Raw genomic sequence first — 25704 nt, 5'->3', positions numbered from 1 at the left:
GAAATGACCAAAAGAATCAGAAAGAATCAAAAGAATCAGAAAATCAACAGCACCTGATCACCTTCTAAGATACAGGGTGGAAGCAGGCTTAAGATCTGGGCACCTCTGGTTGGCAATGGGAGTGTAAGGTCAAAAATTCACAGTACGCTGGGATGTACTCTGACGGCATTCTGTTTACCTCACCACTAGAGTACACGGGGGCTGCTCACCCCGGCACCCTTCAGGTGAACTGTTTTCAGACGATCATAATTGAGGGATGGCAAAACCATACTTGATATCACTTGAAAAACGGATGGGATAATTTGTTTTTTTACTCTATGATGATAAATCATCAAAAAATTCTGGCACAGATACCCAAAAACAATGTTCTTACTTTGCTTGTGAGGCATGTATTTTTTAAAAACTGAAAACGATGGTGGCCTGCGTTCAGAGAGACCATCACTGACTCATACTAGTGTGCTTCATTTATTTATTAAGTTTTCTGTAATATCACAGATGGTTTTAGCACACAGGAAAGATTACTAACGGGCTACTTCAGTTTTAGAAATTAATATCTGATTTCTCAAAGTTACAATTTCACATTCAAAAGCCTACTTCTTCAGGCTTTTAAGTTCAACTAACAAATCTTATTATTCTATTTGTAAAGCTGCTAAATTTTAACCAATTTCAAGTGAGCCTTTGAAACTTAAAAGTTGCTTTAAATTTTTTTAGCTCTAGGGAATTCCCTGGTGGTCCAATAGTGAAGACTTGGGCTTTCACCATCATGGACTTGAGTTCAATCCCTGGTCAGGGAACTAAGATACCACAAGCCATGTAGTATGGCCAAAAAAAAATTTTTTTTAACTCTATTATAAAATAATCTATTCAACTTTCTTTTAAAATATGTCAATTGTCTAATGACAGATAAAGCTTTCCAAGTATTTAACTCTTATAAAACCAGTGAATTAAACTGTAAGTATAGTGAATCTAAGGTTCTTGCAAACGTTCCAACACTATTTAAACACTTAAAATTTTTTTCCCATATGTTTTAATGTATCACAATTCTAAACCAATTACACAAATTAAATTAGAAACACAAGGCTAATTTGTTACATATATACTAACCGTCCTCAAAATGGCAAATTCTTAAGGATGTTAAAGTTAACAGGGAAAAAATTCCAAGTCTGCATGATTTCCTCACCTCTATATTTAATTCTAGCTCTTCCTGGGGTTACAGATACTCACCCAATAGTGTCATCCCAACAGAATCAGACATGATCTTTACAAGAGAATCTGAAGTTTACCTCCTCAGAGGCCTGAGACTGAGAAGTATCAACAGAAATGACCATTCCCAGACATCTAGGGTGATTTTCCCGACCACGATGAGAGCAGAGAGAGCCCTCTTCTATGTCAGTGACATCTCTGAGTCCACAGGTGATTTCAGAGTCCACGTCCCTTGTTTCTGAGTTACGCTAATTCTCGGGTCTCATTCCCTCCAGGCTGCATCGCCCCTTGATTGCATTCAAAATATCTATTTACTGTTTGATTCCATTGTGAATTCTCTGCATATTTTTCCTTTTTGGAGGGCCTACAGCTCTTACAAGTATGAGCCGACACTGACAGTTCTCATGAGTCCCTGTGTCCCGCTGTCACAGTTCTAAAGTCACCCTAATGATGTGACCCTGAATTATGTCACGTTTGCCATGGAGGAATCTTAGATGACTTAGTTAAGAACTCAATGCCTAGGAGTGGGAAAAGCTACAAAAGGAGAAAAAAAAACCTCAAGTACAATGTAAGCGCTGTACCAAGTACAGATGTACCAAACGTCACCAAAACTCTCAAGAAAAAGGACCCGTGCCTCAGCAACTGAGGTCATAAACAAGCCATGGCCCGGCATACTTAACCCAACTGTTGGAAAAGAACTTAAATTTTTTTTTTTTGGTCACTGAAATTGACTACACAGCCAAGAATCCAGGAGGGCTGGGGCTTCCCTGGTGGCTCAGTGACAAAGAATCCACCTGCCAACCAGGAGACAGGGATTCGATCCTTGGTCTAGGAAGATCCCACATGCCGTGGAGCAACTAAGCCCCAGCGCCACAACTACTGAGCCCACGCTCTCGGGCCTGGGCGGCGCGGCTACTGAAGTCCCGGCGCTCCAGAGTCTGTGCGCCGCAACACCAGAAGCCACGGCAACGAGAAGCCCGCACATTGCGACTAGAGAAAAGCTGGTGCAGAACAAAGACCCAACCCAGCCAAAAATAAATACATGAAATTTTAAAAGAAAAAAGAATCCATGAGGCCCAACTGGAAGATGTAAAAAATGTAATGACCTATTCCATCAAGTCGATATAATTCTATACACACAGACAAGTTACTCTAATGGAATGGAGGTTAAAAGAGCCTTTAGGAGATTATTCATAAAACTTTCATGTTTGAGGAAAGAAACATTTAGAAAGGTAGAGTGGATGACCCAAAGTCACCTAGCTACTAGACTGAGTCAAAGTTCTAGGATGTGTCAAAAAAAAAAAAAAGATTCTGTATTCTTACTTGCATAATCATTTCAGAACCATGATTAATAAATGACAAATATAGGCTGAGTCAAAAACCAGAACATGGTCTCTTGGCATTAAAGTTGACAATGACAACGACAAACTTAACACAACTCCACCAGAGTGACCTGGGCCGTGGATGGACATCGTGCCATATGTCGCGTTTGAGTGATGTTCCACAGAACTAGAGTTACAGTGCAAAGACACGGAAAACTCTCAGGCAACACAGCTCAGCTGTGAACCGGTAAGAAAATCCCCCTCCTTGGTTTACTTTTCACTCCCAGCTTCAAATGAATGGCACACATTTTAAGTGAACTAAAACTATTTTAAGCTTTGGTTAAATCAAAAACATTAAAATCCAGCAGCTTTTTGTGTGTTTGTGTCAAAAAGGGTGCCAAGCATTTTTAATGCTTTATCTCATTTAATTCTCATGACAATCCTATTATTTTCTCAATTTTCTAGATGGGGCTTACAGAGATTAAGCCATTTTCACAAGATGCTGGTGGAACCAAAATTCCCAAGGAAGACAGATGGTCTTGACTCCAGAGTCCAATTCTTAACCATTATACTTCACTGCTGAAGCAAAGAAAAGTTTCTTTGAGTTGACAAAAGGTGTCTGCACACAAAATACAAGGCACTTCTGAGTGAACTCTGTGTGAAAATGCCTGACTGGTTCACAAAAATACCTTCTGTCACACCGACATGACATAAATAACTCTAGCATCATCTCAGACCCTAAGCCTATTTCAATTATGCAAGATAATGGAGGATTGATACATCCTGTAAGAAGATAACGTCCACTGCTGCTGTTGAAGCTCTTCCTTGTTTTAGAGCTACTCCAACCATGTTCAAATGCAAAGCTTATCTTCCTTCGAGCTGTTCTAACCTCCATCACACCCTGGATAACTTGGGAGCCCATTCCATGTATGAATAACAGGATAGGAAAAAACTGTCTTATGAATAACCTCCTTATGCTCTTTCAAACACTCAGGATCTGAAGTTTCCCTCTCTGTATTCACACTCTGCACCCAAAATGAAAAGGAAGGAACAGTTGCTATCTAATTAGTAGCAATCTAGGGCCAAAGGGGGACAGGACAAAAGACAGAAAGTCCTCCCCACAGAGGACTTTCTTTGAGCTACTCACCTTAGCACGGGAAAGTCTACCCTTGCATCACATTCCAGGTGTCACAGCTGCTTCTGAACATTTGGGGATGTCCTCCTAGCTGCCTTGCCTACATTACCTTGAATGACCGGGTGAAGGATGAAAACAGTTAATCCTCTGCTTGCCCTGCAAACAGGGCACGCATTCCTTGCTGTGGGCCAGAGAACTAGAAAACAAATACTGTTCCACTCCTCTTCCAGATGGCTTCCTTCCCTAACAATACATTTGCTGCTGCTGTTCAGTCGCTAAGTCGTATCTGACTGTGCGACCCTATGGCCTGCAGCACGCCAGGCCTCCCTGTCCTTCACTGTCTCCGGGACTTTGCTCAAACTCACGCCACTGAGTCAGTGATGCCATCCAACCATCTCATCTTCTGCAGCCCTCTTCTCCTTTTGCCTTCACTCTTTCCCAGCATCAGGGTCTTTTTCCAGGGAGTCGGCTCTTCGCATCAGCATACTCTACTGAGGCTTTCACTAACACTATCATACTGGAGCTTCACAACAGAATTTGAGGCTGGGTCTCACTGTTCTCATTTGACAGGGACCAAAAGCTATTAAGCCCCCACCCCTAGGCGGGTTAGTCAGTAGCAAAGTCCAGACTACCCAGTTCGCTGATCACTTTCCCCCACTGGCAATTCTAAAGGCAGGAATGGTGAACTCCCAAGCCTGAACTAGCTTCACCTGCTCCTCAGCCCGCCTCTGACCTTCACTGAGCCACGACGTCGCTCTTCTACCTGCCCAGCACCCTCCCTGACGCACAACACGACGCGCGGCAAGCATGGATCGACTTCGTTCCTCTCCCGACTCTAAAAGACCACTGGGAGGTCGAAATCTGGCGCCGGCGCTCCCATCCGGGCCTGTAGTTTTTTGTTTTGTTTTGTTTTTGATGGAGCTGGGATTCGCCCCAAATGTTGCAGTCCCCTTTTGCCCACTGCTCCAGCGTAACCCCCAGTCTCACCTCTTGATAGTGAGGCTTCTGAACAGCGGGTACCACGCGGAGAACTGACAGTGCAACACATGCTCCTTCTTCATTCTCCAGCCGCCGCCGCCGCCGCCGATGCCTTTCCCTCTCCTCCCTGCACCTTCCCGGAACCCTGCTCTCCCGTCCCGGAAGTGCCCGCCGAGCTGGTTTGGTACAGGACACTTCCGGTCTGTGAGGCAAGGAGGAAGGAGTGGAGAAAAAGGAACTTGGGGCGTGCTTTTAGTGTATACACACACACACACACGACAGAGAAGAAGAACCTTGGGCGTGCTTTTAGTGTACACACACAAAGTTCTGGCCGCGGGAGAGGAATTCTGGAAGAGTTCCGAAGAGGGTTGTAAATAGCGAAACGCAGCCCTTACCGCCTAGAGGCGGACTCTGCTCCGGAAGGTAATTTTCTGCGGCGAGGTCACTGGCAAGGGCTGCTACGGGTGCCGCGAGGGGCCGAGCGCGCATCCTCCGTCTCATTTGGCCGCGAGGTGCGGCTGCGACTCCTGCCGTGGAGCTGCACCTCCTGAGCCTCGTTTCCTCGGACCCGTGCTTTCTCCTTTCCTCCCCCTTCCTAAAGGAGTCCGCATCCCTTCGCCGCACGCCTGGGAGTAGGTAACTGGGCGCGGGCCAATCACATGCAGGGGGTCCTGGCGGGGAGACGGAGGGAGCACACCTGGAGCGTGCGGACAGCCGCGCGCTCGTCCGGGGCTGCGGACCCGGTTTGCGTCCGCGAGGCGCGGAAAGGGGGAGGGGGGCAGGTTCAGAGGCAAACCGGGGACTGGGGTGGGAGAACTGGGCTCCTCGGGGTCCGGGAAACTGCGAACATCCCAGTGAGCTGTTAGTGTGAGTGCCGCCGTGGAGGCATCTGCGGAGGGAGTCACGGCCCCCGCTTGCCTCGTCGGGAAGGCTATGAACGAGAGGGAAGGAGCCCCGTCTCTGCGATCCCGGGAGTCAGGCTTCGGAAGTGGTAAGAGGAGGTAAATTTGGAGGACAGAAGAAAGAAGGGGTGAGGTGAGGTGAAGTGAGATGTCGCTTTTGAGCGTCAAGTTCATTTATTCCATCCTCTTAAACGTAGTAGCTTGCAAAAACACAGCCCGATTGTATCCGTACCCATACCGTGCTGGATTCATAAGACCGTAAGGAATACTAGTCGAATTTATAATAACTTTCTTTTTTCCTCCTCTTCCTCCCCTATTACCTTATCGTCTGTTGTTTTCCTTACGCAAGGAAGTGTCAGAAGGCGACCAAAATGTAGAGTACTTAAAATTACGTTCACTTTCTATTTCTAAAGTGAATGAAAAATGACGAGGTGCTGAGAAACACCTTTTAAACCTAGCCCTACTTACGGGCTTCCCTGGTGACCCCGACGGTAAAGAATCTGCCTGCCAATGCAGGAGACTCGGGTTTGATCCTTGGATGGGGAAGATCACCTGGAGAAGGTAATGGCTAGCCACTCCAGTATTCTTGCCTGAAGAATTCTGTGGACAGAGGAGCCTGGCAGGCTACAGTGCATGGGATCACAAAGAGTCCAGCGCGACTGGGCAGCTTTGACCTTCACCTTGCTTCTTAGAGTTACCTACCTTGGGCTTGTCCCCAGGCACCTTTCCCTAAGGCCACACATTTTGGATATCTGCTTAAAATTGCACTTTCTTACTGACCCATCTTTGTTCTTCAGTTGCAAAGTAGGCAAAGTGATGGGGGGAGGGTTATTGACTAATCCCAAATGAAATAATGATAAAACATTTCCTTCTCTGAATCCATAACATGACTAGTATTGTTTGTTAGTATTTCCAACTGCCTGATGGTTTTCTCCACTTGAATATCTTACCAGCATCTCAGACTCTGTGTCCAAATTTGCTCTTGCGCCACCCCTTTCTCCCCGTTTCCTCTAAGATCCTCTCCGTCTTAGAATTCGCTTTGGCATCCCCAGAAACTGTTTTAAGAAAAGCAAAAAGTCTCATCTGCAAGGAATTAATCTGTTTGCTTACTGCTGCTCCACTGTAGTCCAAACCTATGTTCTCTCTTCTCTGGGCTATTACAAGAGGTCCTTCACTGGTCTTATTGCCATGTGACTATAACCAGTTAACTTTCCCAAGAGTAGGTACAGTCAGGTCTCTCTTGCTTAACCAGAACTAAATGTAATGATTGTAAATCACCTGATAAATGATCAAAAATCATCAAGTAGTATAATTTCAGTAAAATGTTAGTTCCCTTCCTGCCCATTCCAACCCCTGCACCTACTGAAAAACAAAAGAAAGAAGAATACTTTCAGTGGCTTTCCTTTATGATCAAAATAACTACAGGAAGTTTTCATCATGTAAGGATAATCTTTGTCAGCAAAGAACTCACTTGAAGCAAATCCATTTGAGGTGGATACCAAAATCTTACCAGAGGCGGTACAAAAGAAGTACCCATCAAGATCTTATCTTCAGGGACTTCCCTGGTGGTTCAGTGGTTAAGACTCCACAGCAGGGGGCCCAAGTTGGAATCCCTGATTGCCCTGCAGTGCAGCGCCACCCCCCTCAATATATATATACACATATAAAAGTACTGATGGTCCCTTGGATGGCAAGGAGATCCACCCTGAATATTCATTGGAAGGACTGATGCTGAAGTTTCAATACTTTGGCCACCTGATGCGAAGAGCTGACTCTTTACAAGAGACCCTGATGTTAGGAAAGATTGAGGGCCAAAGAAGAGGGTGGTAGAGGATAAGATGGTTAGGTAGCATCACTGACTCAATGGTTATGAATCTGAGTGAACTCTAGAAGATGCTGAAGGACGGGGAAGCCGTCCTGCCGCTGCAGTCCATGAGGTCGCAGAGAGTCAGGTACGACTTAGTGACCTACAACAACATGTATATAATCCTTTAAAAAGCTAAGAATTTTTTAGTTTTATAGTTACAACCAAGAATATTAAATGTAACTACATTAATGATACTTTGTTCATTATACATCAAGTAGTTTTTCTGTGTAATAATTCTGAAATAACTTAGAATGGAATCTTAGACGTACCTATTAACACAATTACAGTAATTTTTTTGCAAAAATTGATCTCCCTCTTAATTTCTTTCAAGTTGCCTTATTGATTTCTCCATCTATAAAACTGCCTGCTTGAGTCTAGATGGTATTTACAGTATTCAGCTATTAGCTAAGGGAGATTAACCAGTGTGTGATTTCTTGCTCTGAGTTTTGCTTCACTTTGCAAGACCAGCAAACTGCAGGGACTCAGGTATGGTAATCATTGAATGATGAGGAGCCGCATACTCTACAGTCTGGCTTCTGAGAATCTCAGTTTAACTTCTTGAATCTTACTCTTGCTTAACTTGGTAATCCAGCTGTTGTAAAAAGGCGATCATTTATCTCTCTCCCAACCCCAAGAGGAACATGCCCAACAACGGGAGTGTGACTTGCCGGTTAGGGTTTTTGAGTGCTTTGTTTGTCTGCAAATGGGGAAAAGGGTGGGCATCCAGCCGAATCTATGTAAGCCCTTGGAAATGTGTTTATAAATGTTACCATCGCCCCTTACACAAGGGATTGTTTTTGGCTTTCTTTTGGAGGGAGTGGGGAGGGAAAGGTTGAGAGCCACAGAGCTTGCTGAACTGTAAATTTTCAACCCTTCCCCCAGTCAGTATCTCTGCTTTTTGTTCACGTGGATCCTTCCTCTCAGAGTGCTTTCCCGGGCTTCTTGGTCTCTAAATCATAGCTTAGTATCAAACTGCCTTTTAACAGTCGCCTTTTTAAAAAGTCTTTACTCTTTTCCCTGCCTCCTGAGTGGATGTGACTTGTGCCTCATTTAAAACACCCTGGCGTCACATAGTCTTTCTGGCAGGCATTTGCCTTTATGGCTATTTGTGTCCTCCAGTGTAAGGTCCCCTGGGGCAGGAATCGTGGTCACTTCGTGCTTGCAATACACTTGAACTTGTGAACTGCCCATGTTCACAGAGTAGTTTGCCACTGCTGCCCACCACTGTGCAGGAGTTCTAAGAATCCTGTGACATTTTCCCTCATTTTTTGTGCCCTGGAAAAATCATACATCTGGCTCATCATAGACCTTCACCTCTTTAACCAAAGTAGGTGAAAACATACTCTGTGAATTAGGGCACTCAACATTAGGTGTACCGTGTGCCTCATCGCCCAGCTGTATACCCTGCTCCTTGGGACCCCGTGGACTCCTAGGAGTCCGTAGCCGGCCAGGCTCGTCTGTCCGTGGTGCAAGGGAGTTTTTGTGGGGTTTTTTGTATAACATACACCTACTGGCAAAATGTAGATGACCTTCAGTTCTAGCTAATGAAATGGATACAATTTGAATTAAACTTTTAAATCTCGAAATAGCACCAGTCCCTCAGGAAAGCTCTCTGGCTGTGTGATGGAGCCTGAGGTGCAGCCACGCATAGAACGCTGACTGGTTTCTGCAAGTCTGTGTTTGTGGTGACCAGCCCCACGCTGCACCATTCAGCTTCTGTCCCTGACTGAAACGGTGCTGAGAGTAATACTCTTTTTGTTTTAGTAATATTTTTGAGGTGGTTTCATAATCATGGACATTTTGGGAGTCGAGCAGTATAGAGTATTTTTCTGAAACCACTCTTAAATCCCGTTTTTGTTTTTAACACAGTCAATAGATTGCCACAGATAGCTGTTTCCCCTTGGGGCTGATTGCATTCCAGGCAATTACCCAGCCCTGTTAGCCACTTTTTTCTTTCTTTTTTTGTAATTTATGTCAGGAGCTTGTTTTTTGTTTTTCTAGACCTCTTACACATTTAAAAATATAGTCTATTTGAAACAACTGCTTCTGGCTTAGCATTTGCCAACCAAAGGTCGATTTTTGATTTCTACTGGGACTGTTTTGTGCTTGAATCTAGCTAACTTGGTTAAATGAGTAGTGGACGAGAATGGGGCTTTTTTAGTTTTTCAACTCATCAACAATCTGAAGATCTGAGGGCAGCTATAAAGAGAGACATAAGGAGCCTCAGCAGATAATGCAAATACCTTAAAGTTCCGTGTAAATCCGAAGGAACTAGTTGCCCTTTTGCCCCTAAAGATGCTCGCATGGGGGTCAGAGGAGGACCTCTGTGCTCTTCTAAATTATGTGTTACTGACCATTTTGTTCCCTGGGCATCCAGATTAAGAATCTTTCCATAGAGAAAATTAGTTTGTCTGGCTCTTCCCGTCTGCCCTTCTGGTGGTGCTTGTTCCTCTGAGGACTGCAGTTCTCTGCTTTTAAGAAGCTTGGGTCAGAGTCACTTTCAGAGGAGGTAAACGTTTTGACTTAATCCAAACGTTTTGTACCATCCGAGACAGACTCTGTTGTGCACTGAAGGGAGTTGCTTGGTTGCCTGAGAGTCACTTTCTCTTAAGTGTCAGAACTAAAAGGGGGGGAAGTTTTCCTTCTCTGATATATATGTTATAAATAGAAGGAAATGGAAATCAAGAAGATAAAAATCTCGGTGGATAAAGTTCTTTCCTCGGGGTATGGAGCACTCAGGTGCAGACAAGTAGTAACTAACTTGTGATACGTTTTCATCCAAGGCAGCCTGCCACTTTAATTGTCTATAATGATGTAAACTGTTTGTCTGATCTAAATCAATGCCAGTTAAAAGTTCACCTAATAATTACCATCTGGGTCACTTTCAAAGGAACAGCTGCCTGTTTTCTTTTGCTGTATTCATAGAATTAATATGCTAACTGATGGTCTCTAAGTGTCTCAGCATCCATGTAGCTTACTAGTTTGTTACTGAGACAGAGGATCAGTTCAGGAAGTCCGACAGCTAAGTATTATTTCCTGAAAGAGAACAGAGGGGAGGAGATTATCAGTGAAGTGCTCAGTTAAGGAAGCACAGAATGGGGGAGTTCCTGGTGGTCCAGTAAGGCTCCATGTTCCCAATGCAGGCGGCCCCGATTCCATCCCTGGTTAGGGAACTAGATCCCACATGCCACAACTGAGGCCCAGCAAAGTCAAATAAATGAGTATTTAAAAATAAAAGGAAGCACAGAATGAAGTTTCCAGGTTGAAAGGACCCACTGGAATCCCCTACAAGTCACATCAGCATCATTGGACCTCAACAACTGTGGGTTCCAGAGGAGGAACATGGGGTCACATTGAAGAAGATCCAGGATCAGTGACTCCAGATTTCTCAGCAGCCAGCTTGCTTCTCAGAAGCAAAACACTGAGCAAGGGTCTCCAAATATGATTTTCAGCCCTTAATTGTATCTGCAGCCAAGTTATCAATCAACTTTGGGGGTATAAAAAAGACTTTCAGGCATTCAGGATACAGGAATTGAGGGAATGCATGAGAGAGACAACAGAAGTCGTGGCCCACAGCCACTTGGACAGGGCTCTCTGCTGACAGATTGTGTTTCTGGTTAACTCTTTATGTGCAGCTGTGACTTTGATCCACGTGGAAACTTTGGATGGGCCACTGAACTATGCAGTTTTCAGTTATTAAAATGGCATATACATTAACACAGAGATAAATGGGAAAGAGAAGCAGCCAGCCCGTATAATACAAAGTTTCACTGTAAAGAGTTGATAAGGGATGGCAGTTGAGGGGTGGGCATGGGGCACGACGATGTACAGCCTTTGTTCTGTTTCTCCTTGGAAAGTGTTTTCTGAAGACCTCGGGCACGGCAGGCTGTGGACTGGTCTCACTGGGCCGCTCTCTGTTCTTTCCCGTCTGTTCTAGAGGTCTTGCGTTTCCTGTTCCGTCTCCACCTCGGGGCAGCTGGCAGCTCTCCCCCACCTTCAGCAGAGGAACGCAGCTTTGATGACCCGGGGTTTTCCCCCATTTAAGTAAATACTTTGCCCAGTGACCTGTGGACAACGTGTAATTCAGAAAAATTAATGTAGCCTAAGCCAGTCTCTTTCTCTTGCAGCGTGAGGTTCTTTCCTGTGGACTGTAAAGATCAACCAGTGTGAAAATGGAACAGGAATCAGCAGGCTCTTCCCGAAATACCAAACAGTCTATTATCTCAGAGGAGGTATACATTGTCTTTTTACTTCCCTTCCCCTCTGCCACGTAAAGCTGAGTTTAAAAGAAATTTACAGTTTCAAATGATTGTTTTTAATTCTTCAAGGTAGTTTTTAAACATATCTCCTGCTCCTTTTAAGGACTCGGGGCCACTTGGCTCTTGTGTGATAGCAGTAGTGTCTCTTCATTATATGTATTAGTGAAATTGAGGCTGTTTTTAAAATGGGTTTCGACTGTTGATTTTTAAAACTCAATTTTTACTTATCTTTTTAAATTTAGTTTTTATTGAAGTATAGTTGATTTATAGGGTTGGGTTAATTTCTGCTGTATGGCAGAGTGATTTCAGTTAAATATATATATGTACACACACATCTTTTTCATATTCTCATGTGGTTTATCCCAGGATGTTGAATATAGTTCCCTGTGCTGTACAGCAGGACCTGTTGTTTCAGTTTTCATTGGAAGTTTCCCTGGATAGAAGAATAAATCATATGTGAATTTTAAGGCTTAGACATTTTGTCCTAAATATCACGTATTGGTAAACTATTTGTGGCCTCAATATGCATGCCTAAGGACAAGAAAAACCTAAGTTTGGAATATGTCTTGCATGTTATCCAGTTCACCTTCTAAAAAGTCTCTTCCTGCGGGGACCATTGCAGAGGACAGACTTTAAATCCTTCATCTTTGAAACTCTGAGCTTGACATCTTTCTGGAATTCTTTTTTATTGAAAAATATTTCTGTGTTGTCTGTGAACAGATCTGCTGAATAATTATTAGGTTGCTGCTGGCGACAAGTAAAAGATAGAATACTTAGAAAAAGGCCACTTGCTGCTTTGTGTACACAGGGAACCTTTGCACTCACTCAGTGTAGTCTGTAGGTAAGCTAGTCCTGGCAACCTAACCTCCTCAGCATCGAAGTGGAATGATGCTGGGTGCCCGTCAGGCTGGGTGGTAAACCCATGTCACTACGGGGGATGTGCTCGTCGGCCATGGTGTCCCTGGAGTCGGCTTTGCCGTGTAGGCGTTGGCAATCAGATGCCACTGGGGTCCACACCCTGAAACACACCTGTGTGGCTGGCACCAGGTCGGAGGAGAGGTTAGGAGCATCCCAGAAAGCCCCTTCCTCCTCAGACCTCCCCACGACCCAGAATTCGTGAGTTCTCATCTCTCTTCAGTTCTCAATCCTACTTCCAGAATTCCACACAACAGCAGGTCCACCATCAGAAAAACCGCTTTTACTACTTTGAACTGAAAACTTGGACAGGTTTTGAGGGGGAAAGATCATCATTGAGAGCCACAAAAAATTTGAAAGAATAAAAAAACAAAAAACAGCTCAGTTTGAAAGTTTCCCAACTTACTGTCTGATTTCCTTTTAGTTAATTTCAGAAGGAAAATGGGTCAAACTTGAAAAAACAACTTACAGAGATCCTACTGGTAAAACAAGGTAAGCTGTTTTTTTCTTTTTGAAAAATGCTCAGGATTTGGATTCTTGGGGTCCCTATTTAGTGTTTGGCATAAACATTGATCTTTTCCTCACTGTAAGCTCTGTCTTAAAGAATCTAGTTGAGCTGTTTTAATACCGTTCTCAAGTAGATTACGGTGAACCTAAAACTTTTGGGCCAAGCCTAATTTCAGCTGATAAAGCAGCAGAATAATAACAGTACAGGTTCCTCCTCTTAAACCAGTTTTTTCATCTCTGAATTAGAATGTAAGAGAAAACACTGTTGGGTTTGGGATAAAACGTGCAGGTTTATGCTTATTCATGGAAAGGTAAGTTGAGGGGGGAAAGTTTTGTAAAGCAAATACCAATTGCCATAAAGAAATGTGGGAGTAGGGAGGGAGTTCCTGGAGTCTGGCCCCTGCAGTGTCTTGATACTGTGCTGAGAAAATTATTTGCAGTCAGATCTGTGCATGAAAAAATTTCCATCATAATTATTTTAAAGGACAAATTGAACATCTTAAAAATAGCATCTAAACATCTTCAAAAGAGAAAAATTATTATTACAGTGTATATACTTGGTAAGAAACTGTACAACCACCTCCAAAGCAGATCATGATGATAACCTGGTGGTATGAGAAAAGTTCATAAGCTGATAAGAAAATAGGAAATTGGATATATGCTTTTTTTCTAATGCTTTTTAAACTCTGCCAAATAATGTGTAAGAAGAGGCTAGAAGGAAAACTGTAGCAAAATAATAATGGCAGCTATGTGACTAGTCTTTTTTCCACCTTTCCTATTCAGCATTTTTTTAATATCTATCGATTTTTTAATAACTATCAGGAAAAATGTGTTAAAATAAACATTTACTTAGTGAAATAGAAAAAGGAGAATGAGAAAGTAGGAAAACTTTGCTAAGTTTAGTATCCAGGTTATATGATATAAATTCATTAATATAAAAACTTTTCTAAGTGATCAAATAAAAGTATAGAGTTTCTTCGTAAGGTAACAAATACACCTCTCATCAGTGTTAAAGTACATGGACTTGCCAGTGATTTTAACAACTTTTGACTATATGTACTAAAGTAGCAAAAAATAGTAACAAGGTCCAGTGTTGGAGAGCTGTGGGAAACATTAAGATGTCCATAGCACGGTCCAACCCAAAGTGAGAAAGCTGACGGCAGCTCGCCCCATCCACAGAGCAGTGAGCCGGCTGGGTAGGACTAGGCCACAGAGACGCCAGGAGGTCCAAGCCTCGGTGACATGGCCAGTGCGCTTACACTTGTGAAAACGTAGCCAGATCTTAGAGCCCAGCCTGCCCAGATCAGTTGGGTTCTCTTTCCTGTCGAGTTAAGCTTATGACACAAAATAGAGCCCTTGACACTGGCCAGTGTGAAGGGTACGTGTCGACTGTCACCCTCCCCATCCTCATTTCATCAGGGATGTGCCTTGGAATCACGTGGGACCTATTTCCAAATACTCTCAATTCGGTTTCAACCTCTGGAGAGTCTCCTCCAGCAGCGGGGAGTGGGCTCTGGGGTCTCCAGGCTCTACACTATGAGCCTATTGACAGCACATTCCTCCCCATCCGTCCATACACAGGGCTCCCTGTGGCCTCCAGAAGCTCCCATGTGAGACATTAACATCTCATACCTGATTGTCAGGCTTCAGAGCACTTAGAACAGGCTATGATTTATACATTTATAAAACACTGCATGTACAAAAGAAAACTGCAGCTAGAGAATTCTTTGTCCCACTCTCATTCATGGATGAGGGTACAGAATTGATCTGGGGAGAGACATTAATTTTGTGTCCCTTTATCAGCATTCAGGACAGAGCTGAGCTCATTCTCTGGTGCCCTGCCTACCTCTTGGAGTTGGTTGCCTAGGGGGAAGAAAGTGAAACAGGCTTTCCTATAACAAACATTAAAAACAGTAACTCAACTGGAGGGCTTCCCAGGGCTCTGGTAAAGAATCTCCCTGCCAATGCAGGAGACATGGGTTCGATTCCAGGGTCAGGAAGAACCCCTGGAGAAGGAAACGGCAGCCGACTCCAGTGTTCTTGCCTGGAGAATCCCATGGACAGAGGAGCCTGGCGGGCTACAGTCCAGAGGGTCACAAAAGAGTCGGATACAACCTAGCGACCAGAATCAGAATTCTAAAGCTACTAGAGACTTTTAAGACAACGTACCCTGAGTTCTCTGGTTTTACAGGTGAGAAAACAGTCACCAGGAGGTCGTGACTGTGGGGTCACCTGGTGACCAAGTGGAGACACGGAGTTTCTGACTCAATTAGGTGGACAGCTCTCCTCTCCGAGTCTCTTGGAGATGACTGGAGCTCTCAGGGACGTTCTTGTTCTAGGATTTCTTACAAATAACATATCTATTTTGTGGCTCCATACCGCTCATTTACTTCATCTTAACCACTATAATGATGCTCCTCTCTCTGCTTCCCTTGTTCCTAGTGTATTTGGGATGGGACCTTCAGTGCTTCTCCCAGCTATCTTCTTCAGTCTTTAGGACTAACCCTAAGAGGCCGCGAGGACTGGGCCAACAGGTGTTGTCACTTGCGACCTGTTTCACTGACTGATCAGAGTGGCTTGTTGGTTGGCTTCTTGCTACTAACAGGAATGTTGGCAGCTGTGAGTTGTCATGGTGGTCCTGTTGATTGTCACACATTCATTTTGACATATTTGCCCTTTAGAACTTGGGTACAATACTAAAAGATCTAGTTTACAGAAAGTTTTTTTTTTTTTAAACTGGATTAAATATCTGACATTTTTTCATAGAAACGTGGCAAGGTCCAAGCCTTAAGGACAACCGGATAAAAGGTATGAGGGTTACTCTGAGGAGCAGCTCTTATACTTACTCTCAAACTGACATCAGATGTGGACGCCTTTCTCCCCCTGGGTCCACTCAGATGTCTTCCTCCTTTTAAATCCAGAATTGTTTGCTTCCTTACCCTCATCTCTAACCACTGCTTTTCTCTATCAAAAGGTTGAGAGTGAGGAAGAAATTCCCTAACCTTTAAACAGCAGGATTGTGCCAGTAACTGGGTTGTCAGTACCAGATTCCCTGAGACAAATAGCTAGTCAGGAATAAGGCCGCGAGAGGGGATCAGGAACCTCTCACCCCACTTATTCTTCTGGGGAACGTTTTCCTCTTGATGGTATCTCACAAATGCAAAGCAGAGCACTCACCGAAGAGGATTAATCCCTCAATTAGTAAATAGTAAATTTCTTAAATTGAGTGTTCAGGGTCACTGGTGTTAAAATCCCCCCTGTACAGAACTGTCTCAGTGGTCCACATGATGCAGTGTCCTTTGGAATTTGCACAGGGGCGGGGTTTGCACGGACTGCTTCGTGGCCTTCAAAGCTAGATCACCAGCTGTGCTACTCACCGCAGATCCGTGATCCAAACTGAAGTGTTTCAAGTAAATGACTTGTGAGCTGATCGGAAAGGCAGCTCAGGTGAAGAGCAGGCCCTCCACTCAGAGGCAGAGGGTTAGATGTAGTCAGCAGTGGATTTCCTAGGTAATTTTAGAACCTATGGGAAAGCACAGTTGGCTCTTTTTTCGATACAGCTCTTTACTGTGTGGTGTTCTTGGCCGTTATCCTCAGCACATGTGCATGCTTCGAACTTGTAAGGTGCTGGTTACACACACAAAACCGACGAACAGTGTCCGCTTCAGCACTAATGCTTTCACCTTTTCTTGTCTGCCCGAACAGAACATGGGAGACTGTGAAGCGGACAACCAGGAAAGGCCAGTCGGCTGACGGTATGAGTGCAGACCTGTTAGAACTCTCCCAAAAGCAAGTCCCCACACATGACTGTGGAGCCTGGGGGTAGGACGGTTTCTTACTCTAACCACGACTTCAGAGCAGGGTTGTCTTCACATATGATCTTTCATCCTTAACTCTGGTGTTCTGTTTGCAACACTATATAACTAAATCGAGCTTTCTTTATAAGTAACTTCTGGTTCCTGTTACATAGGCTCAGAACAGTGTTTCTGAAGGGAAAATGTAATCCTACTCAGAGCCAAACATAAGTCAGTGTAATTTGAAGCCACACGCTGTTATCTAGATGTGTTACGACTTCTAGAAATCCCCTTGTGTTCTGGACAGAGCATCTAGGTGAGAGCCTTTAGTTTGGAAATCTTACTTGGCACTACTACTATGTGCTTTATAGTAGTGACCACTTGCTTTGAGGAAATGAGGCAATGAATTAGGAAAAGACTATTCATTCAGTCCACCTTCCCTTCCAGGCATGAATGCTTTGATTACAAATATCCCAGAAACAGTTCTGAAAACCACCTCTGGTCTAGGGGAAGTTGGGCAATAGGTCTTTCTCGTTTTTCCCTTTTATTTTTGCACTTTGTTCTGTGTTCTGGTTTTCCTAGAAGCAGACAGAGTAGCTGCTGCAGCTGCCTTTTTCATGCTAGGAGAGTGAGAGGAGCTGAGTGGTCCCCCTGAGCAGTTGTGTTTTCCACCATCCAGTGGCCTTTGGGTTGGGTTTGGTGTGAAGGCCAAATAACTTGGGAGAAAAGGCTTTTCTTTTATCTAAGACAATAAAGCTCAGTGTAGCTGACATAGACTATGAACAATGGAACTTACTCTCTTTATTCCTTAAAGGAAATCTAAGAGCACAGATCTGTGTAACTTATGTGGCCACCTGTCTGCAGCTGGGTGAGAAATGGTCTCCACAGAGGCTCATGGAGACGGAAATTTTGTCCTGGCCCCTGGGCTAAATGTTTACTTCTAGTTGTGATTTTCTTTTAAAGAAATGGTGACGATAAAAATCTTTTATTTTATAAAATAAAGTTTTATTTTATAAAAAAGAAAATTAAACAACATGGAAGGGTCATTATTTTTTCCTTGTTTTTCTTAATAACTTCCAAAGTTAACTGCCAGTATTATAGCTTAAATTAACTTCCTATTACTAATGGCAAATACAAGAAAGACTTTAGCTGCAGTGTTTCTTAAAAGGTGGGCTTTCAGTTAGACTGCTCTAAACAAAAACCACTGGCGTTGCTGACCTTCCACTGGGGTCTCCCTGGTTCTATTTCCTGCCGGCAGGTGTGGCAATCATCCCTGTGTTGCAGAGAACCCTTCACTACGAATGCATCATTCTGGTGAAGCAGTTCCGACCCCCGATGGGAGGCTACTGCCTAGAATTCCCCGCGGGTGAGTAACAGCACTGGGGGGAGAATCACCCCTGGGGGACAGTGGGACTAAGCCCAGGCAGAGCCTGAGGACAGTGGTGTTTAAATATTTAACAGCTTTTCATCTGTCCATGTGGTTGCAAGTAAAACAAAACCACTCGTGCACTGAAGTACCTCCAGGCCACACCCCAGTGATCCGCAAATCCATGGAGGTGTCACAGCTCACTTTTCCGGGCCGCCTGCCCTCTTCCTAGCAACATTCTTTCTAGCCTCTTTGAGTCATTGCTTTTCCTTAATTTGTCAAAAGTATTTCATTTTCCATCACTCGCAATCTGCCTCTGGCAAATTTATGCAATAACTACGCCCAGCTCTTTAAAAACTGAATGTAAAAGATACCGTGATACTCCCATACCTAAGCAGGCCAAGGAAATTGTCTTAATTTCAACTTGAATATTTTTTCAGTCGTTAGAGAAGGTATCTAGAATTGAATGCAGTACATATTCTAGGACTTCATTGGGTTGTTTCCGTGTGAAGAGATGAGGTCTCATTTCTTGTTAGTGGTTTAAGTTATATATTTTCAGTCCACCTCATAATAACACATTAAGTAACAGGTTTATTTTCTTGCTCATTTCCTTGACATTTCACTGAAGAAATAACTTTAAAAGTAATTGAGGGACTTTCCGTGGTGGCCCACTGGTTAAGGATCCGCCTGCCCGTGCAGGGACAGGGCTTTAAGCCCTTCCTGGTCCAGGAAGATCCCACGTGCGATGGAGCAGCTAATCCCATGCACCACCTCTTCTGAAGCCTGTGCTCTAGAGCCCGGGAGCTGGCAACAGGAGAAGCCACTGCAATGGGAAGCCCTCGCACCGCAACTAGAGTCACCCCCAGTTGCTGCAAGTAGAGAAAGCTCAGCACTGCAGTGAAGACCTGGTGTAGCCAAAAATAGGACAAATATGCCATTTTAGTTTAAAAAAGAAAAAAAGTAATTAACCCATGTTCACTTTTTCTTAGCGTTTTAAAAATTCCTTTTAGAAAAAAGGACTTGCTACGCTGCTGCCCTCCTCACAGTGAACTAGTGGTACCTGCATCTTCCCCCACCCCCACCCCACGCCAACCCCTGGCCTTTGCTTCCGTCCTTTCCCATCGTCTCCTGCCCAGGAGTCATTTACACTGGTGATTCCCTACAGGGCCTCCATGTGGCTCTGAGGGAGGAAAGCAAGATGGGTAACACTGTCCCTACGCCTTCACTGTGGTGACGTGACTCGACCAGACCTCCGCTGGCCCGCACCTAGCCGAATCTGCCGGTGCCGGAGGTCACGCTCTATGGTAGTGTTGACGCTAAAGTGCTCACAGAAGCATCTAGGGCCAGACATGAGAAGCAGAGCCTACTAAATCTGCCCGGAGTGTTCTGCCTTTAGTTTTTTCTATAATGGATCAGAACCTGAGTCAGTTTTATCTGCACACCCACTTTTCCCAGACCTCTTGGTTCTTGGCACCTAGCTCAGCAGCAGGGGGTTCCCTGTCCCACTCTCACATGCCTGGGGCTTGCAGGTCTCATCGATGACAACGAAAGCCCAGAAGCAGCTGCTCTTCGGGAACTCGAGGAGGAAACCGGCTACAAGGGCGATGTTGCTGACTGCTCTCCAGGTACGCGCTGCTCTCACAAAACCAGCCAGGTGGTCAGATCATTCTGGGTGTTAAAGAGTTTATTCTTTGACTGTTCTCCATGTCGGAAATTCAGGTGGCTTCTATTTGGCTAATTCACTGAAAACAAAGTCTAGATGAAGGCTGGTCATCTGTAAGTGAACCCCGTCCCTCCTCCCCACCATGAGAGCACCGCTGAACAAAAATGACTTGAAATTGGAGAATTACTATGAAATTAGGGTCCCTTTCAGGGTTTCCACATTCTAAGCTTTTTCTCATCCATATGCCATGCTTGTTACTAGGGGACTTTCTTGATGTGGTGCAAGGATTTTACGTCTAACCTCTAGGACTTACCAGACTTCCCTCAGGAACTCTGGGGAAAATCAGTACTGATTATACATGTGCTTTGCAGCCTGACAGCGTGTGTACTAAGCAAATAGGAGAAACGAGTTCTCTTACGTGACTTCCATGTTAACGATGAGTCACAAGTTGACTCTTCCTCCAGAGACAGTTCAGTGATAAATGATATCTCACTAGTATCTGGAAAAGTGACCTGCTGCCTCTCTCCCCAGCTGTGTGCATGGATCCAGGCTTGTCAAACTGTACCACACATATCGTGACCGTAACTATCAATGGAGATGACGCTGAAAATGTAAGGCCTAAGCCAAAGCCAGGTACGTGGGCACTGGCTGCGTTGACAGTGGTTGCGCTGCACTGAATATCTTTTAACATACTACTAGTTTGATTTTTGTTAATAGAATAAATGGTCTTTCACAGATGCTTCGTCGGTACACTTGGCTATTTTTTTAATTTTGTGTATTTAGCCCTTTTCTCACAGCACTTCCTTGATTTTTATGCTTTACATAAAATGTTAAATTAGGTATTTCCATGTTTTCTGTATGATGTTTATTCCCACTTAAGAGCTACGGACCTTAAATAGTGATCAGTGAAAATTTTCAGAATCACTCCGATTTCTCTCTATATATTGTAAGAATGGCAGGAATGCTATGGCACGGCACCATATTAACTATTCCTTATTGAGTTCCATGTTTAGTGAAGCTTTGGGGAAGTTCTTTGCCCCCTGTTTCTTAGCAGGCTTGGATTCAGAGGCCATAATGCCTGTCAGTTCCATGTGCTCTCCCACCCCTTAGACGGTAGTGGTGACACAGAATCACCTCATCATGTGTGAATGGAGGTCTTCCATTTCCCAGCCCTTTAGTTGTTCCTCAATGTTTCCAGTTTCCCATCGCAGCTTTTAAGTGCTCAATTTTCAAACTAGTGGATGTAACATGATGAGGAAGAGTTTGGCAGTTCCTCAGAGAGTTACACATGGAATTAGCCTGTGATCCAGCAATTCCATCCGTAGGTGAATCCCCAGGAGAATCAAAAGCAGGGGCTCCAATAGACAGGTGGACATTGAGCATCACTCACAATACCCAAAAGGTGGAAACAACCCAAGTTTCCATTAACAGAAGGGTAAACAAAACGTGGCCCATTCTTACAGTGGAATATCATTCAGCCATAAAGCAGTGAAGCAGGCAGATATGTGAAGCTTGAAAGCATTGTGCTCAGTGAGATTAAGCTGGACACAGGAGGGCAAATATTGTGATTCCACTGATAAGAGATAGCTGTATATTATGATACCTACCTATTTCATAGAGACAGAAGGTGGAATCGAGGTCACCAAGGAGTGGGGGATGGGGAATTCTTGTTCAGTGGGCACCACCTTTCTGTTCTGGATGATGCAGATGTTCTCATGATTGCACAACAATGTGAATGTGTTCAGTGCCACTGAATTGGTACCTTCAAAAATGGTCAAATTGATAAGTTTTATATATATCTTAACAGTTTAAAAATATACACGTGTGTGTGTGTATATATATATATATCACAAAATATGCTTTAAACTTGGCTATTAAAACATTTGATTTGGAAAAGAATAACATTGTACTGTTGGGATTTTTTTTTTTTAACCATGTATATAAGTGAAATCAGAGGCCCAGGTTTCTGTTAAACTCTTGTAGGCTTTTTGTCATGGCTTGCACAAAAGCCGTGCAGTGTGTGACCATGCTGGGCCTTGCTGAAATGTCCTCTTCTGTGTGTTTTCAGGAGATGGAGGTACGTCGTCACACCCCGGGGGCTGGCCTTGTGCGCCGGTGTTGCAGCGGGAGTGGCTGAGGCATCGTGAGTTGCTCGGGTGGGCTCACCTGGCGTCTGGCTCAGTTTTCACTTGTACTTTGTTTGTTTAGAATTTGTGGAAGTAATTTCCTTACCAAAGAATGACCTGCTGAATAGACTTGAGGGTAAGCACTCTTGATTATCACCTTTCTCTGTTTTTCCCACCCCTAACCCCAACAAATGGGGAACTAAACGTAATTGTTTCTTTGTTTTTCCTCATTAAAGTAAATACCTAGAAACTGCTAAGAAAACTGCAGGTGACCTATGATGTCTCCTTTCCGGGTGGCAGGGCATTTGAAAATAGCAAAACATTCCATGTCAAGTCCAAGTCACGGCCGCCGTCACCAGGAGCACAGCTCTGGGGCCCACAGGTCGGACCGGTTTGAGGCTCAGTTGACTGTATTAGTTACAACTCAGAACAGGTCCCTTATTTCTCATGAAATGGGAACAGTAAGACAGCCCCTGCCTCTTAAGAAGGCAGGAGTAAAACTAAACAGGATAATGTTGCCACACAGATGCTTGAAGGTTATGTTCTATTTTCTTTTTTTATATCAGAATAATATCCCTTTAAAAAAATTCCTTCCGTCTTGTTTCCAGCTAACTTCCCTTCCAGCCTTGTTGGGGCGGAATATTGAGGATGGTGGAGAGGAATCTGTAGGTATAGAAGTGGAGGGGCAAAGAAAGCCCCTTTACTAGCATCAGAATATAATAATCGTTATTTATTCAGCAAGTTACTTTTGGGAAGTGGGCCAGAAGGACTTTGGAGCTCAGTTTGCTATGAGGATAGCTTTCAGCGTTCCCTACCCCCACCCCACCCCCAGCCAGGACAGATGAGCAAGACAGAACCCTGTCTTTGAGGGTCAGACTGTCTCTTGAGCTTGTTCCTGAGCAAGTGGCTGGGAAACAAGGGGCAGATTGCCATCTGAGTAAAACAGAAGTCCTCACGAAAGCCCCTTGAGGTCTGATTCTGAGACCTCACTCCAGTCCCTCTGGATACACAGCTTCACCTCCACGTGAAACACGTGTCCCTGACCGTGGAGAGGATGCATGAGTCATCACCACTGGGTGGTTCAGAGCAGCAGAACCCTGTAGTGAGCCGTCCACGAGGTGCTGGATGGATCTGTAAACTTAAAAGGCTTCACTGTTGTAACATTAAAATCATCACGCGGCATATGTGCTCGTCTTTTCTTGTTCCTACTGTTCCTTGCTCTTGTCTCATGCTGGAGACGTGATTCTGCTCTTACATCCTGTATTCTTCCGCTAGAGTTCTAGAGTAAGGTCCCTGAAGGCAGAAAGTGTCTTGTCCATCGCCGCTGTCACCAGCACTTGGCACAGGAGCGGCGCGCAGTGGCTGCTCGGTGACCACTGGCTACTGGTAAGGGCATCACCATCCGTTTTCCACTTGGTTGTCTGACTTATGCTCTTCACCTCCTTTAGCTCTGATAGCTGAAGAACATCTGACGGTGGACGCCAGAGTCTATTCCTACGCTCTGGCATTGAAACACGCAAACACGAAGCCGTTTGAGGTGCCCTTCCTGAAGTTTTAAGGCCGAAGGACAGTAGCCGTCCTTTTGTAAACAGGACACCAGGCCTCCTTCACTGAGACTTCACAATCAGCTTAGTTGTAATGGAGAATTGAAATTAGCTTTTTCTTAAAATAAAACAACACAGAATGCATGTGGTGGTATGGAATTGTAATTACAGGTAAGCTGTAGCCATCATTTAAATGCCAGACTCTAGCTCATATTAACAGAGAAGAACACAAAATGCTGGTATGTTAAATCCAGCTGTTAAAAAAAAAAGCTATTATTTTTCTAATCTAATCCAAGAGATAATGAGAATAGTCCTGAATTCCAAATTAGGTCAGTTCTTCCCAGTCCCCACTAAAAACTATGTATGTAAATAACCATTTACGGTGTCAGGTTTTTTTTTTTAAGCTCTTATCTGTATAGGGACTTTTTTGGCCTCTCCTGACTGAATTATCTACTATATGGAATTAATCTGCATAGCAGAGATTAAGATAAGACTAACATTTGTGGTAAGCAGATGTTTCCACTTAGATGTCCCTAACAGCCACCTACCTGCAGGAGGTTGACCAGCTCTTACATAATGAAAAATGGTAGATTCATTAATAAAAAAATATAGGGCCCTGCTCTCAAGCATGTGTATATACTTTAGAATCTCATTTCCTATCCTCACCTCAAAAAGTACTTAGTTTCTAAAAACCAAATCCCTGGCATCAAGATTTACATGATTTGGGGCACTGTCGGTGGCTCAGATGGTAAAGAATCTGCCTGCAGTGCAGGAGACCTGGATTCGATCCCTGGGTTGGGAAAATCCCCTGGAGAAGGAAATGGCAACCCACCCCAGTAGAATTGCCTGGAGAATTCCATGGACAGAGGAGCCTAGTGGGCCACAGTCCATGGGGTCGCAAAGACTCGGACTTGACTAAGCGACTTTCTTTCACTTGGTGTTGAACCATGAGTGTAGCCAACATGGTGAGCAAGTATGTATGTTCTTTAAAGGAACATACGGGGGATTGTTTCTGGCTCACATCCCACCCCCCATCCTCAAGGTACACCAGTGTCACTGGCCATCTTCTTACCTCTCAAGCTTGGCTCCTGTGTGGCCTCCAGCGTCTCCAGCATTACTGCCTCTTAGGTGCATAATTCTCTGGGTGGTTCTCATTGGCTTCCCCTGAATCTTGTTTCCAGCCCTGGACCCAGGGGTCAGCCAGGCCCTTGAGAACCACATAAAATCAGGGGACTGATGACAAAAATGCCAGAATATAGTTTGTCTACAGGTTCACTGTCTTACCTAGAGGTATTTTTATGAGCAAAAATAGATGTTTATATTGTATTTCCTAAACAAGGATGGGAAGAATTGTGGAACCAGTGAACTGTATGTATCGTCTCCTCTCTGTATGAATACTGTGAAGATTTCAGCCCCAGCTAGTTGCTCTAATGGTAGCTTTCCCCCGGTGCCTTTAAAAAAAGTCCTTATTTTTAATCATTGGCATCATGATTCTCCAGAGACTGTAGTCCTTTCCCGTGAGGACTCAAGGCTCTTGTCGTTACTCCTTCAAAATCAGGAGGCGCTGAGGGACACAGAAAATACGCAGGCCCAAGCACAGACCCATCTCCAAACAGGCCAACTCTTGCAAGACCACTCCCATGGCAACTGATAAAGCTACTCTAAAATGCTGATGGAGGGGAGAGACTTGTAACCCCACCTGTCCTTTATGCCTTTTCCTTAGGTCACAGTTTAGAACTGACAGCTAAATCCTAGAATATCCCCCTAACGCAGTGTATGTTCTCCGTATCAAAGGCTATGCTTTGGAAAGTTGGTCAGTTTGAGAAGTGGCAATCTGTTTTCACTGGCTGGTCCTCTTGTTTCAGTGTTTACAAGTTGAAAGTTTAGATTAAAAGCAGTATTTCCACCTTCTCTGGGGATAAACAACTGTAACACTGGGTCATATTTCCATGGTAACAGTGGTCCAAGGCCCCCAGGAGATGCTTTCCAATAGACATGGCTCCTGTTCCTATCTACCTGTATTTTCTCTGCCTCCTTGCTCTTAAAATTAGTTGGCTTTGTGATCCTCAGCTAAAGGAAATAAACTTCCTGTACTTACTAAGAAAGTCAGCCACGACAGAAAA

The 25704-nt window shown here is 44.2% G+C and overlaps 2 protein-coding genes across 7 annotated transcripts in view; one reads left to right on the top strand and one right to left on the bottom strand.

The window, feature by feature from the left end:
• The window catches only part of CDC123 (cell division cycle 123), a 42163-nt gene extending 37353 nt beyond the window's left edge, over positions 1 to 4810 (bottom strand). Inside the window, exon 1 of the mRNA XM_020893170.2 lies at positions 4648 to 4810. Coding sequence (XP_020748829.1) covers positions 4648 to 4721 — 74 coding nt within the window. The 5' untranslated portion in view covers positions 4722 to 4810. The remainder of the gene's footprint in view (positions 1 to 4647) is intronic.
• A 90-nt stretch (positions 4811 to 4900) lies between these two features.
• On the top strand, positions 4901 to 23725 carry NUDT5 (nudix hydrolase 5). Of its 6 annotated transcripts, XM_020893180.2 has the most exons (10): positions 5116 to 5270; positions 11535 to 11639; positions 13006 to 13073; positions 16794 to 16843; positions 18141 to 18248; positions 19778 to 19873; positions 20443 to 20544; positions 21980 to 21988; positions 22120 to 22173; positions 23486 to 23725. In XM_020893180.2, exons 2-10 carry the CDS (start codon positions 11580 to 11582, stop codon positions 23593 to 23595), a joined length of 657 nt encoding a protein of 218 aa, XP_020748839.1. In that variant the 5' UTR covers positions 5116 to 5270; positions 11535 to 11579; the 3' UTR covers positions 23596 to 23725. The 6 variants fall into 6 exon arrangements, 5 of the variants coding, with proteins under 5 accessions (XP_070328080.1, XP_020748839.1, XP_070328079.1 ...); XR_011489345.1 differs by lacking the exon at positions 23486 to 23725 and adding an exon at positions 23050 to 23219 and having other exon boundaries at positions 5115 to 5270; positions 21980 to 22173; XM_070471979.1 differs by lacking the exons at positions 5116 to 5270; positions 23486 to 23725 and adding an exon at positions 4901 to 5061 and having other exon boundaries at positions 21980 to 22164.
• The last annotated feature ends 1979 nt before the right edge of the window (positions 23726 to 25704 follow it).

The sequence above is a fragment of the Odocoileus virginianus genome, chromosome 9, assembly GCF_023699985.2.
Source record: "Odocoileus virginianus isolate 20LAN1187 ecotype Illinois chromosome 9, Ovbor_1.2, whole genome shotgun sequence".
Classification (NCBI taxonomy): Eukaryota; Metazoa; Chordata; class Mammalia; order Artiodactyla; family Cervidae; genus Odocoileus; species Odocoileus virginianus.
The sequence above is the reverse complement of the archived record's forward strand: the minus strand, read 5'-3'. Positions and strand labels throughout refer to the sequence as shown.

Bases quoted from the DNA above. Each gene is read 5' to 3' on its own strand.
- NUDT5 (XM_020893180.2), top strand. From the start codon at position 11,580: ATGGAACAGGAATCAGCAGGCTCTTCCCGAAATACCAAACAGTCTATT. The intron at 11,640-13,005 runs GTATACATTGTC...ATTTCCTTTTAG, and splicing joins AGTCTATTATCTCAGAGGAG to TTAATTTCAGAAGGAAAATG. The intron at 19,874-20,442 runs GTACGCGCTGCT...CTCTCTCCCCAG, and splicing joins TGTTGCTGACTGCTCTCCAG to CTGTGTGCATGGATCCAGGC.